Raw genomic sequence first — 13,904 nt, 5'->3', positions numbered from 1 at the left:
TATATTTTCTGCATGAAAATCAGCATCTTAGTGCTGAGGATGTTGTCCTGTTGGCTTTGCAGAGCCTTGGTGCCAGTGCTCATTTTGGATTGACGCAGCTGGGTGACTGGTGGCAGCAAAGTGAGGGCTGCAGGGACTGCCCCACTCCATCATCAATGCACTGTTAAATCTGTTGTGTAGTCTAGAACTGAGAATAATGGTTTGAAAGAGGAATTTTAACTGCATTATCCATTGTGTGGTCTTTGTGCATTTGTTCATTGGATGTGTAAAGCATCAGCCAAAAATCGTTTTACAGCAATTATTTCCAGTGACAGGCCAATGTAAATCCTTGCAAGCAGAGGATGACTATGTGGAAAACAATTATATATGAGTATCCAGCTGAGATCTTTTGAGCCACCAGAAAAGGGCAGCATGTAAGCAGTTCTGTAACAGGAGTGATAGCACACGCATGTTAATGCTGTAGGAAAGTTGTAAGGCATCCTGCTGAGCTAAACTGGAGACGCAGAATTAAACCCAGGAATATTTTATCCAATAAAATGGGAAGTTAGAAATTTGGTCAGGCTCTCAAAATCTTTTTCAAAAGAAAAACATCAAAACTGTTTGAAACTTGTAGGCATTAAAGTTGCACAGACCCTTTTGGAAACTGAAATACTGGCTCATAGTATGAATATCTTCAGGACAGGACTTTACTGCATTATAATGTATTATTCAGCAACATTTGCAATGTGTTTCTCAGCTTAGTTAAGATTTCTAATGCTGCTAAATAAAGATACATTAAAAGATAACCTATACTATAGACAATGAAAGCAGGAGAAGTAAAGGGTGTAAGGAGGGAGAGGTGTCTTAGTGCAAGGGTGAGGTCTGGAAGTCTGGGATATGCAATCCCAAGGAGATACAAACACAAGCGATGTATCGTGTCTTTATCTGATCACATCTACAGCAGGTATCTCTCATATTCAGTCATCTGGCACAGTACAATAGCCTGCCTTGTTACCCCTCTCATGGTAACTTAGTGGGAAGCTGGCAGTGTTGGGGTGTAGTTTAGAACTGAGTTTACACTGTGAGTAAACTGGTTTTATACTGTAGTCATGGGAACTCTGCGTCTTCAAGCACTGCATGTAATGAATAATATATCATGAGACTATTCACAAAGATTTCTTGTGTGCTATAATATTAAGAATTTCCCACATGTGGGATTCATATTCATCCTTCTGTGCATTGACGAACAGCATAAGTAGATGTCTGTTGTGCAGCAAACACACTCTGATGTAGTACTTGTTAAAATTATTTCCAGATATGTGGACTACAGGCCATAAAATACCTCCTAATCTCATAACATTATTAATGAAATAAAGTAGTGTTAGGCATTACCCACGAGGAGAACTTAAGCTCTACGTTCAAATGACAGATTCCATAATTGCATTCCCCCAAAAGCCTGGATCCAGAGGCTGGCAGCAGTTTGTGAAGGCTGCCCATGTTGTGCATCGTGCTGTCTTTGGAGGATGTGATGCCATGAACTGCAGGCAGGTCCTGAAACCTCACATAGCGCAGTGCAAGACATTAGCAGCTGTGGTCTCCTTTTCTTGGGCACACTTTCAAATCTTGGCACACCAAAGTATTAATTTCTGATCGAGATAATGTAGCGCACAGCCCTCAAGTTTAATATGCAGAAGTAATTGTTTCTACAGCAGATGACTGAATCCCAGTTAATTGATTAAGTGGGTGTGCGAGTGGGCAGGTTGATCTGCTGCGTGCTTCAGTCTTCAGTGAGTGATGGGGTTTTGTGATTAACTTTGGATCCAGGCAGTTTGGTTGGTGCAGTGTGAGGGAGAGGTTTTTTTTTGCAAGTATTATGTTGGTGTTCACCTGGTACAGTTTTAGACCCAGATTTTATGTCCTTTGCCTCTCTGTGCTTCAGGGAACTGCAGAGAGAAGGAAAGGATTCTTTATGACTTTAGGGTAACTCTGAGCTGCCCTGGACTTCCTATGAAAATCTTCTGGATTGTTGGATGGGATTCAGCTCGTGAATGAAGAACAGATTATGTTGATGTCTGCTAATCTAATTCTTTGTACTTCTGTAAATCACTGTGACTTTTATAATGCCTCCAAAGTCTGATGTAAATTTGCTCCCATAGATGCTTTACCCTGACCCTGTTTGCCAAAACTGGCATTGCTTTCCATGCTGAAGCACACAAGTCCACTAAGTCCGGTGTGTGTGGGTGCATGTGGATTTGCATTATCCCCTGCTCTAAATGTGTCCTACTGATAAAGTCTCCCATTAAGTTACATTTGGCTCTGCTTCACACAGCCATTATTCAGACACTTCATGAAGTTGGCCTGCTCAAAAGGCGTATGTAAACCTGACACTCCTTTATCTTACAGCAGCCTTATATAGGCAGGGCTTCATGGAGAGACTCAGCAAAAAGGCTGTGCAAGAAGTCCTCCAAAAGAAGAGCTTTTCTTATTGGATCAAATACCATTTATATAGGACAGAAGCTGTAAATAGTCAAGATGTGTATGCAGTGCCATTTCTACAGCTTGATCTTTGAGGTCCTTTCCATTCCAAACCATCCTACGATACAATTCTATGACCTCCTGTGATGCTGATGTGTGTGTTCACAGGTCTTTCACTTAGACAGGGAGTGAAGCCAGTCACTCTTGAATCATGGTAGATGGAGATTCCCTATTGTTGATGGGATAGTGGGGACTGTTTTTCCCTTAATCTTCTGGTATTCTTTGAAGATTAACAATGCAATTACATCAAGAAGTGGATTTTCAAATGGGTGTATCTGAAGAACAGGAATGGATTGCATCTGAGACATGCTTGTGTTTATCTTTGTGCATTGCAAGTGTGCTCCCGATGTCAGTAGGTGTATGTAGGTGTTATCACTGACTTCTGAAAAGCAAAGTCTGTTTGGCACTGATAGATAAATAGCCTTGCAAATATTGCAGGGCTGATTCAGAGCTGAGGCTGTGAATGTGAAGTTGTCCCTTGTTTAAATATCTCTTTAGTAGGAAAGTGATGTCAGGCATTTTCTCATAATGTTGAGGAGCCTTGCTGTGGGGAAATCAGTTATAATTCAGATGAGACCAATTACTTCATTGCAGAAATTAATCAGGAGTGCAGGAATGATGGAGAATGGAGGCTAGGACAAGGCTTTCTGCTTAAAGTTTCATACAACTGGCTGCAAGGGAAAATAGGAAGATAGAGCCATTATGTTTTCATTATAGGGTTTGGATTATTGCAGTGTATAATTTGGGAGCAAAAAGAAGAAAGGTGACTTTAAAGACCTATGGGATGCAGAGCAGCTGATCGTTAGTGGATGCAAAGTGAGCAAATTTAGAGAGCAGAAGCATTTTTGTGCTTATTTCATAAATTCAAGGACACGATGCACAGACATGGTCGTTCTGTTGTCTGCCATCTAATGGCCAGACAAGAAAGCAAAGTAACCTGGTTTCAGCCTGTGAATCATGGTGGATTCTGGGGCTAAATACACATAAACAGAAATGAAAGGTCTTGCACAAAAGTTTCGGTTACACCAAGGGATGTCATTAAAAATGGCCACAATAGAAAACTGCTAAAAATAGAGAAGAATTCCATATCTGCCTGGCAATATATTGTTTTTATATATTGCTCATCTTAAAGCAAATATCAATCTCTTATATGAATGAAAACCCATAATTTGAGACATTTGGAATTTTCCTTTCTTACAGGCAGGTGGGTTACTCTGTTCATTCTCTGCCCTGATGTGCACCTTCCCATTCTTTTATTATAATGATGTGCAGTATATCAGATCTCACCGTGATGGGGGATGCTAGCACACACCTATGCCTTTTCCTCTTGGGCAGACCACAATGGCACCTGCAATAACTGACACCGGTTCCGCAGCACAGAGATAGTGCTGGAGGTAAATCTCTGCCAGAATAACAAAGAATAGATGGTGAGATGTTCTGGTTTAATATCCGCTCCATCTTTCTTATCTATATTAGAAAAGCCTGTCAATAAGGATAACTGAGTAGAGCTGAAATTATGAAGCACCTTCCAGATTCCTTTATCTCCTGGAACAGCATTAATACTTATATTAAGTAAAAGATACTGGGTGAAGGAAAGACCATTGTTTGCCTGTGCTGATGCATTTATTTAGGAAACATGCCTTTTAATTCCATAATGTTATTTGAAATGCCTTCCTCTGCTCTGAGAAAATACCCACTTTTGTTATTCTTTGTGAAACAGAAGCTGAAGATAGCAGGCTTGCTCACAAAAGCCTTGATTTGAATATGCTAATGGTAATTTAAGCATTCAGTTGCCAAATTTTCTTGTGAGGATAGTGTGCACATTTAATATTTGTGTACCCATTATTCCCTATGCTTCTGTGATTCACAGACACTGAGTAAATATTGTCTTTGAGTACGATCTGCAGCAGAAGTCAAAAATGACACTGCAAAATGAAGCTCCTTTTCCCACGTACAAATCTCCTTTTTCCTCTAATTTTCCTTTGAAATACAGGGAAAATTGATTCTGCACCCAAAGGGTTCAGGAACTTCTTTGGTTGATGCTTCCAATCTAAATAATACAGATTATGCCAATTTCTAATATGGCATTTGGCTGAACTAGTGGTGTGCTTGAATAAATTCCTGTCTCTGTGTAGCTCTGCTGTTTTGAATGCAAATAGTACAAACAGACATCACCACCCCCAACAGGAAATGGTGATCAATGGAACGAGTAATAAAACTGTGACAATAGGAAATTTTCTGTAACTTATCTTTTAGAACATCATCAGGGGTGGAAAAGTGCATGAAACTCTGAACTCTATTTAAGAGATGCTGAGAACAAGATCTCGTGTCTGTGAAATGTGTTTTCTGCTGTCCTAACTATAAGCAGAAAGTGACATGCATTACTTGAGGTGAGGCAACATGGGTGTGAAATACATGAGAACCCACTAAAACATCCTAATTGGCAAAAAGAAGCCTATCAGCTGCCTACCAAGTGGTGCCTTCGCAGAGGTTGCAATATATGAAATGCTACAAGTAACAGATGCGGCAACAGTGGAAAACCTTTACAATGGGCTGATGGCTTTGCAGCTGTTCTTGCTAAGAACAGTGGCCTATTTCATGCCCTACCTTTACTGTGAGCCTCCAGTGAAGCAGTGCTGTGTTGTACTCGTACATCAGGTTGCCCAAGGAGGTTGTGGATGCCCCATCCCTGGAACTACTCAAGGGAGGAAACAAGGGCAGTGGTAGCCAAGGGAGAGCTACAGAGGTCCTAGTGATGCCTTGCAGGAATGAAAGAAGAGGAAGCTGTCTGTGGTTCCTCTACTTCTCTAAAGGAACAGAACTGGCTGCCACCTTCCTTGCCATTGCACTTCCTTCTAAAAATCCTGTTGTAAGGATGCACTCAACAGCACTGACAAAATACAAGTATTGAGTTCTAAGTCCACACAAGCACCAAGTTAGTTAGCAGTTCATTATCTCACAGATGAATTATTGCTTGCATGCTTTGTGAAACACTCATTGTATCCCACAGTTATATGGCTGTACATGTGTTAGATCACTGAGTTATATCTTAGTCTAAGCTAAATACCCGTTTTAGTACTTACACACTGTGTAAAGTGGGCAAAATGTTAAATCATATAAAGCTGGACTACCAAATGCGTCGACTATGCATTAAATGAAATACTTAACTGTATGTAATTGGTAGATAAGCCCATCTGAGGAGAATGAACAACTGCCTTAAATGAATCAGCAGGCAGAAGCTGTTGTCCTGTGAGTGACCATACATCTGGCAAGGTTATATGCTCAAGAAACTCCATAGCACTTTATTTGGAACGTGGGAGTCTGGCTCTATGGGATCTTCTTATTTTAGTTTGTTTTGTGGATCCCAAATGAATGATATGGACAGCATTTTTTTTTTCCTTGGCTGATTGCCTGACTAGCACGTTACAGCTGAACCCAAAAGCTGCCTTTCAATGAGCAGCAGCCATTCTTGATGTCCTCTGCACTCACTTAACAGAACGATCACCTGTATTTATTTCTTTCCTTGGCCTCCTCCAGTTAATTGTTAACTAGTATAATCCCTGCTGTTTCACATTAGTGACAGCCTAAATGATGTTGTGTGACACTTCTGTGGTGCTCAGCTTAAAGATTATTTCCCTGTATGACTCCATTCCTTCTGTACAGCCCATCTTTGTTAGATCAATGTGCTGGTAAGGGTTTACCACTGGGATTTGACTATTGTTACTTTCATTTCCTAACAGCAGACATAAATGAGAAGTTTACACATGTTCAGTTTCCTTTTGCTAGCACAAAATAGGAACAAATTACCAGGAAATGAAATGGAGTATTTCAATTCACGTTCTCTAGTTGCCAAAATTGTATACTACTACAATGCTTTCAAGGAAACCTGATTAGAGACTGCCCTGGTAAGAAGAGTATCTGGCAGAAGCAGGGCTGAGCCCACGTGTTTGCACAGCATTTGTTACTATGCACATCGTTATAAACAGACCAAACTTTGCCCTCTTATCTGCATCTATGCCTCTCACAGGAACAGTGAAAGAAAGTAATTGGTGAGCAATATTTGACCCTTCGAGAACAACGTGCATCTGCTTAAGGCCATTTTTTTTTTTTTTTTCATATAAAAATGCTTTTCAGCAAAATGATTTAGCAATGTTTAATTTGAACCATTTGGCTTAAGTGTCTTTTTAAGTGCTTTCTCAAGCTAGAGCAATCATCAGCTGCTTAATAAATATTGGATTAAAGTCTGTAAAGGGAACTAACACATGTATCAGAAGGACAAAAATGAAAGAGCCTTGTCAGATACAAAGCTTTCCTCTTTGTAATGCACTGCTGTGCTGTGTAGGCTGCAGTGTGTATTTCGCTGATGCTGGGAACTGCAACACCAATATTATTTTTTACAATAAAAAGTGTAATAGGGACTGTAATTCTGGCAGTTTGCTGGAGTTATATAGCAAAACCTCCATAGAATTCAGTGCTGTTAGACAAAACTACAGAAACAAAACTATTAGCCCCAAATACCCATTGCTAGCAGTCACAATTCAGCAGTACTTTCGAGTATGTGATGCAATGAAAAATCTGGGCTTAGAACTGTTGAGCATTTAACAAGGTGGGCTATTAGAATAAGGATTTAGTAATGTATGGTGATAATAAAGATGCAGAGGAGTACAAAGTGTAGTACTAAAACATTGAGATGTGTCAGTATATTGTTTCATAACGCCGTGAAATGGTTATTTTCCAGTGCATGTTTCAAAAACACCCTAGCAGTAATAAAATCCTTCTTGTCCTGCGCTGTATACCGTCACCAATAGCTGTCCCTTTGGTTTATATATCCTTATAATTTTGAATAGACCTGCCCAGCTGGATTGCTGTGCTTAATTGCCATCAAACTGTGTCCCTGTGCCTTTGAGTTGATTTCCTTTCAGTGCGCAGCTGCACAGAATCTTCCTTTGGGTTCCACTGCCCATTTCCTGGGTGCTGAATCCCCACTAACCTTTGAGATTTTGAAGCTCTCAGGTTTTTCAGTGGAATAATTCTCCTTTGTGTAAGCTCTAAATGATACAAAGCAGAGCCCTCAGAGCAACTTGCTGACTCCACGTCCACCGAGACATTTGGTGATTTATTGGCTTCATAACCTCAACCACAATTCATGCGATAAAATACAAAGATCCCTGAGCACTATTCAACAGATCCATTTTTCCTTTCATCCTTATAGCCATCCCACATATTTTTCTTGTTTCCTTTATCTGGAATAATAATAAAGAAAACATTCTTATGATAAACTGAAGACAAACAGTCTCGACACGTTACAGTTGTTGATAAAATGTGCATATAATGTATGTGGGCCTGATATGGGAAACTGATTTTGGAGCTTTAGCCCCACCCTTTGTCTCATGTCATTGGGGAGTACAGCTTATATGTTGGATCTAAGTACTGAAGCAGTTATCAAATGTTTTGATTTATTTATGACACTGTTTGCCAGCAAATTATTAGTGGTTTTATATCTGAGTACCAACTCAACTTTGTCTGCTTCAACTTCTCAGCAGTGGAAATAGTCAGTGAAGCCATTGTTTCAGTCCACAGGAAGTGGAAAACAGCCAAAGACAGCTGCTTTTCACTCGTCTTCCCTTAGAAGACCCAAAACACAGGAGCTGAAGACAGGGCAATAATGGCACGAACTATGCTGTTCACATTTGTTTTCTTTAGTACATGTGAATGGTTGCTGTCTGAGAGTCACACACTGATGTACCCACGTTCTGTGACTTCCATGCAGTACAATTTCTCCTGCGTGCATTTTAAATTTGAGCAGAATGTCTTAATTTCAAGAATAACTCGGACATCCATTAAATCAAAGTTCAAGCATTTTGCTTTATTGTCCATCAGAGTATTAAGGCAAACAATACTTTGAGATTTGCACAAACACAAACTGATACAACTACAACAGAATCTTAAACTGGCAGCGCTTTCGGTCACAGCGGTTCTGCATTGCGTAGAATTTGTTAGTGCTGTGTTGGATGTGAAGTGTCAGTAAGGAAGGTCAGTTTGACAAGAAGAGCTGCGCCACTGTCTGAAATAACGCCCTGTTGGGTCTATTCGGTTGGGTTCTGGACAACGATCAGCAGGTACTCCTTATCTGCAAGAACATTTAACAGTGCTTCGTTAAAATGTTTTTCTTTCCTTCCTGATAGTCCTTAATTGATTTACTTTTTTTTTCTTATATATAATATATATATTCATGTAATAACATTTTACAAATTAAACAGCTTAAAAAAAGAACCCAACAGATTTCAGATTAAAATTGCCATCAATTGTAACTATAGAATTTCAAATTATTTCAGTAAGCAGAATATTTGCTTTCAAGAAGCTGTAAATATATTTGAACAAGAAGCAAACAGTCACAAGATAAGCACCTGGAAGCCAGCACTTGTTATAATAAACTTATGGCATCTGCAGCCTCTTCTGCAGGTGCAGGGAACTTCTTTCAGTTCACTGTCTGCTTTATTCAGAATTGAGAAGCCCATTTAGAGATGAAAATAGCAGAAAAGGTTTGAATAGACCTTTATTATGAATACATTCTAAGCGTGCCAGGCTTTGCCAACTAATTCAAAAAGCCTGGGGAAAGTTTTATAGAGAATTCTGTTGGGTGGCTATTTAGTATCTATTCTAAAGGAAATATTTCTCTAAGTGAATTTAGTAGGGTTGTATCTACTTCGAAAAATTAAGAAGTTAAGTCTACCTCTGGGCTTGCTTTGTTGCCTCCAAGCTTGAATACCCATAAACCTTGTACATTAAAAGCACTTGTTTCCACGCTGAATAGATAGCTTGCTTTTCATGTACGTGTGTTTAAAATACCTTTCCTACTGTAGGTTTACTGGTGAACAGTTAAAAGAATCTTAGGAGGATATACTGATCTGTCACTTTAAATAGAAACGTTACCTGGAGCTACCATGATTTCATGTTTCTTTGATCTGATCCTGAGGAAGGTTAGATCATTCTGAGGATCAATATCCCTCACTGTGCTCCTCGCTTTCATGGTGAGCTGATGAAGAACACCTGCATAGTGCACTGTTGTCGCGTTATCAAGAGTTGTTCTTATTGGAATTCCTGAAAAGAGAGAATGTTCTTGTTCAGCTGTTTAGTTAAATGTCTTATTTATATACAGAGGAGTTCAGACCCTTACAATGACGTGCAAAATACTGACAGTGTATTGATCCCAAATATTAAAATACAATTTTGTAAGATTAATTTTTGATGATTTAATGAATCACTGTTTATCAATGATTTGTTAATCATGCTTTTTATATTAATAGGCTGAACGCATAGGGCTCATAGTAATCTTGCAAGTATAAAATAAATGTTTGGCTTTAATAAGCTTGTTTCACTAATAGAAAATGTATTTGACCTACTAACAAAGACAACAGAGTAGAAGTTGGCAGGGCAGTTTTCTCTTTACGTACTTTTGTATCGTGTTTCCCAGGTTGAAGAGTTTGATTCATGGAAGAAGAATTAACATGCGGTGATAGGGAAGGGCAGGTGAAGACTTAGAGGGATGTGAACAAACACAATGATAGAACCTCCTCAGATATGAGACCATTCGATAATTTTCCTAGTGAAGCATTATTTGAATCACCTGAAATCAGTGCTGTCATGAGAAATAATCCTGCGTTGGTGGGATATGCAGTGAAGCATAACAGGATGACCCAGCATGTACTTTGTGTGTAATGTTTATTATGCAGATGGAAAGAGGTTTTACAAAAACGAAAGAGGTGCTCACAAGCACTGCATTAGCATGAGAATATCGACATAATCACAGCATTAAATAGTAAGTCACTTACAAGCAGCAGCGAGTGCTTCAGGGTTATGAGACCTCTTACCGAAATGACCACTTCAACAAATACAGCACTTTTAATGAAAGTGGCAAATGTTAAATGATTCTCCGAGGTCTAATAATTACCTGAAAATGAGTTGACACTAGTAACGTCCTTAGATGAAAGCTAAGCTGTGCTTACTTAGAGCTCTTTGCCTCTGCCCCCCAAATTAGAGAAAAGCAAATAAATCCTTCATTAGAAATGCTGCAGTGTGATCCTTCCGAATGAAAGTCTCCAACTGTTGCTATCCTTTACAAAATGAACAGTGTATGCTTAGCGTGGGGTTTCAATGAAAAACTCAACCTTGAGTTTTAAAATAAATGACAGGCAATGTTTGCATCAGGAATCTTTCGTTTGCTGTTCCAGCTGAATAGCGTTACACCAAAGTACTGCCCGTGTTACTAAGAAACCTTTGTAAAAGAATATCTGCACTACTTAGATGGAGCAGTGCTGCTTAGGGGTAGGCATGCTGCTAAATTATGCAACTGCGTATCTGCTTTGAGGTTTAGTTTGTGGAATCTGAATTCTTGGTGCATTGAGTACTTCCTCATGGAGTTCAGCATCCGATGTGTTTGCAGTTGGTGTAGGCAGATTCTGTTGTTTTTCTATTAGATTACATCGGTGCTTTTGCCATCATAAATGTATCAGTCTGTAAACTCAGCGAGGATCATCTGTGCTACCAAAGAGTTGATTTTATTCATTTTAAGTTTGTAGCTATGTGGATCAAGTCACTTTCTATTACTTAATCAGAATATAAACAGTTGAACCAATACCAGTTCTGAAACCAGCCCGTGTTTCAGGTTAGGAAACACTTATATCCAGAAATGAGCACAAAGGCTTTCAGTTACTGTTTGCTTTGCTACCAGTTTCTTGGCTTGCATCTATCCTGTGTACAAGGGCATGTTTTGCTCAGCATGTCCAGGCATGCAAAACTATTGTCCAGGTTTTCTGAACATTAAGTACCATCCAAGCTTCATTCTTAGTGTTCTTTATTCTTGCTAACCTGCTGCCAGTGCAGTGCATTTTTGAGGGTGTTGTAGAAGCAAACCAAATTTCAGGCAAGGCAATTGAGTTGACTTATCTGTAGAGGAATGATTCAAATAACGATTAACCTAGAGCCTAGCTTCTGAAAACTGGTTTCTGTGGCCAGTTTTGCTTTGGCTTGTGGTTCTCTGTGTCCCAACCAAAGATTGCATGACAAGGATTTTGCTTTTCCTTGTAATGCAAATTAAAGAACTTCTGAGTGCTCAGTAGAGACAAGGAGTGGCTTCCAGCAATGGAAACCCAACTTAGTTTGGTAGAAGCATCACTCATTGTTTGCTCTTTCCTGACTTTACAGAAGAATCAAAGCAGCAGCGAATGGCTGCATCACGAGGGCACTAGGACACTGGGAATGGGACCTGCTATGCCTCACAACCAGACATGTCCTCTTGAGAACACCTTCCTAAAGCACTTTAAGCAGACTGCTTCATCACCTCGCAGCCTCTGCAGTATTTGGGTTCACTGCTCTCTTTGCTAGTGGGTTTGTTAGTGGGAGAAAGGAGAGGGCACTTTACCTTCTGCATTGACAACCATAGTCGCCACCACCCCTTTGTGGGCTTGAATCCTTTTGAGGGTTTCCTCCACTTCAGACTACGGGCAGAGAGAGCATCACAATATCACAATATCAGTATCACAATATCACAGTATCAATACCACAATATCAGTATCACAATGTCACAATATCAGTACCACAATATCACAGTATCAATATCACAGTATCACACCACCACAACTCTCGTCCTGCCGCCCCTCCCCAGCGTCTGCCCGCATCCCCCTCCCTCCCCATCCCCGTCCCCGGGTGGTTACAGCTCCATTACCATGGCCGGGCCGTTGCCGGGGAGCGGCGGAAATGAGGGAGGGAGCCGGAGTCGGTCGGGCCGGCAGTGGGAAGCTCCGGTACGGTGTGTGCGGGCTGAGTGCCGTTGGAATAACGTTATACTGCTCGAGTGTGCGGTTGGAGAACTGCAGGAGTGTAAAAGTGAGTTCTACAGCTGGTGTACACACAGGGTAACGTGTTGGAACGCACAGAGGTGATCCTGAGCCCAGTGGGCAGTTGCAGGAGCCTGGAAGGTTCTGGAAGCTTCTCTTAGGAGCGCTGCTTTCTTTCAAGATGCCTCAGTCTTTATGTAACCAATACAAATTTCAGCTCAGATTTGCAAATGGCAGCACCAAAAAGTAATGCAGAACTGAAGGCAAAGTGTTAGCATGATGCAGGAGTGCTACTATAAGTTTTATTTCTGCTCAGCATAGAAGGCTGGAAACACCAGGACCCTGACAGGAGCTCAGACTGGGTTGAGCTCAGATTCAGACTTGTAACAGTAAATTACAAGTCTGTAAATTAAGTAAAGTAAGTAAATTAAAACAGTAAAAAGGTGTTTTCTTGGTGGCTTGAAATATACCTGAGAATTCAGATTCCAAGCAACAGATGTATACGTTTTGGACATAATAGTGAATGCAATATTAGGACTGGGGTGTTAGTGCTTGGGAAACAGAAATGCTTTGTAACATTGGCACTGCTTCCCTGGGTGAGTTTAAATGTTTGTTAATCAAAGTGGCAGGTGACCAGCTTCCATCTCAGGTGCTCAGACCAAGAGAGTGGTGTTTGAGCTCAGAATTTCTGCACTGACAGTTAATTTTGAGGGGAGAAATGAACAGAAAGGTAGAAAATACTCAGAGCTGTGTTCTTTTCTTTAGGCTGCGGCAGGAGATGCAGTTCTGCACGTGGGAATGAAGAGGAGCGCTCTGCTGGTAAGTCCATGGGGATTTAAGCCCTTCCTTGTTTCTTGAACCTGGAGACCCAGAAGAGGAAGGGAGGAGAGAAGCTGCTGGTCGTTACGAAACAACATAAATTAATTCAATTTGGGCAAAAAAAACATGGCTTTTTATGACTGATAATCTTGATATCAAGTAACTCTAAAGCTCTGCAAGCTGTTACTATAGCTTCCTTCCTTCCTTCCTTCCTTCCTTCCTTCCTTCCTTCCTTCCTTCCTTCCTTCCTTCCTTCCTTCCTTCCTTCCTTCCTTCCTTCCTTCCTTCCTTCCTTCCTTCCTTCCTTCCTTCCTTCCTTCCTTCCTTCCTTCCTTCCTTCCTTCCTTCCTTCCTTCCTTCCTTCCTTCCTTCCTTCCTTCCTTCCTTCCTTCCTTCCTTCCTTCCTTCCTTCCTTCCTTCCTTCCTTCCTTCCTTCCTTCCTTCCTTCCTTCCTTCCTTCCTTCCTTCCTTCCTTCCTTCCTTCCTTCCTTCCTTCCTTCCTTCCTTCCTTCCTTCCTTCCTTCCTTCCTTCCTTCCTTCCTTCCTTCCTTCCTTCCTTCCTTCCTTCCTTCCTTCCTTCCTTCCTTCCTTCCTTCCTTCCTTCCTTCCTTCCTTCCTTCCTTCCTTCCTTCCTTCCTTCCTTCCTTCCTTCCTTCCTTCCTTCCTTCCTTCCTTCTCCGTACTGCAGGATTTCTAGAAGTTACCAGCTTTGTTGGATTATAAAGTGAAATGAGT

The 13,904-nt window shown here is 40.7% G+C and overlaps 2 protein-coding genes across 2 annotated transcripts in view; one reads left to right on the top strand and one right to left on the bottom strand.

The window, feature by feature from the left end:
- Nucleotides 1-8,359: 8,359 nt before the first annotated feature.
- Nucleotides 8,360-12,456, bottom strand: DYNLRB2 (dynein light chain roadblock-type 2). The gene is made up of 4 exons (XM_015874126.3): nt 12,239-12,456; nt 11,936-12,011; nt 9,448-9,615; nt 8,360-8,644 (listed from the first exon to the last, which is right to left on the bottom strand). The coding sequence occupies exons 1-4, from the start codon at nt 12,239-12,241 to the stop codon at nt 8,601-8,603; spliced, it is 291 nt and encodes a 96-aa protein (XP_015729612.1). The 5' UTR covers nt 12,242-12,456; the 3' UTR covers nt 8,360-8,600.
- LOC107319375 (uncharacterized) overlaps nt 12,240-13,904 on the top strand; it is a 343,742-nt gene continuing 342,077 nt past the window's right edge. Inside the window, exons 1-2 of the mRNA XM_085550607.1 lie at nt 12,240-12,399; nt 13,116-13,169. Of these exons, the coding sequence (XP_085406733.1) occupies nt 12,240-12,399; nt 13,116-13,169 (214 nt within the window). The remainder of the gene's footprint in view (nt 12,400-13,115; nt 13,170-13,904) is intronic.

Source organism: Coturnix japonica, chromosome 6, assembly GCF_054131305.1.
Source record: "Coturnix japonica strain WE chromosome 6, WE-NBRP24, whole genome shotgun sequence".
Taxonomy (NCBI): domain Eukaryota; kingdom Metazoa; phylum Chordata; class Aves; order Galliformes; family Phasianidae; genus Coturnix; species Coturnix japonica.
Note: the sequence above shows the minus strand (reverse complement) of the source record. Positions and strands in the feature narration are given on the sequence as shown.

Excerpts from the sequence above, each read along its gene's own strand:
- DYNLRB2 (XM_015874126.3), bottom strand. Across the intron at positions 9,616-11,935 it reads TATGGTTGTCAATGCAGAAG|GAATTCCAATAAGAACAACT; the intron begins GTAAAGTGCCCT and ends CTCTCTTTTCAG. Across the intron at positions 8,645-9,447 it reads TGAAATCATGGTAGCTCCAG|ATAAGGAGTACCTGCTGATC; the intron begins GTAACGTTTCTA and ends ATGTTCTTGCAG.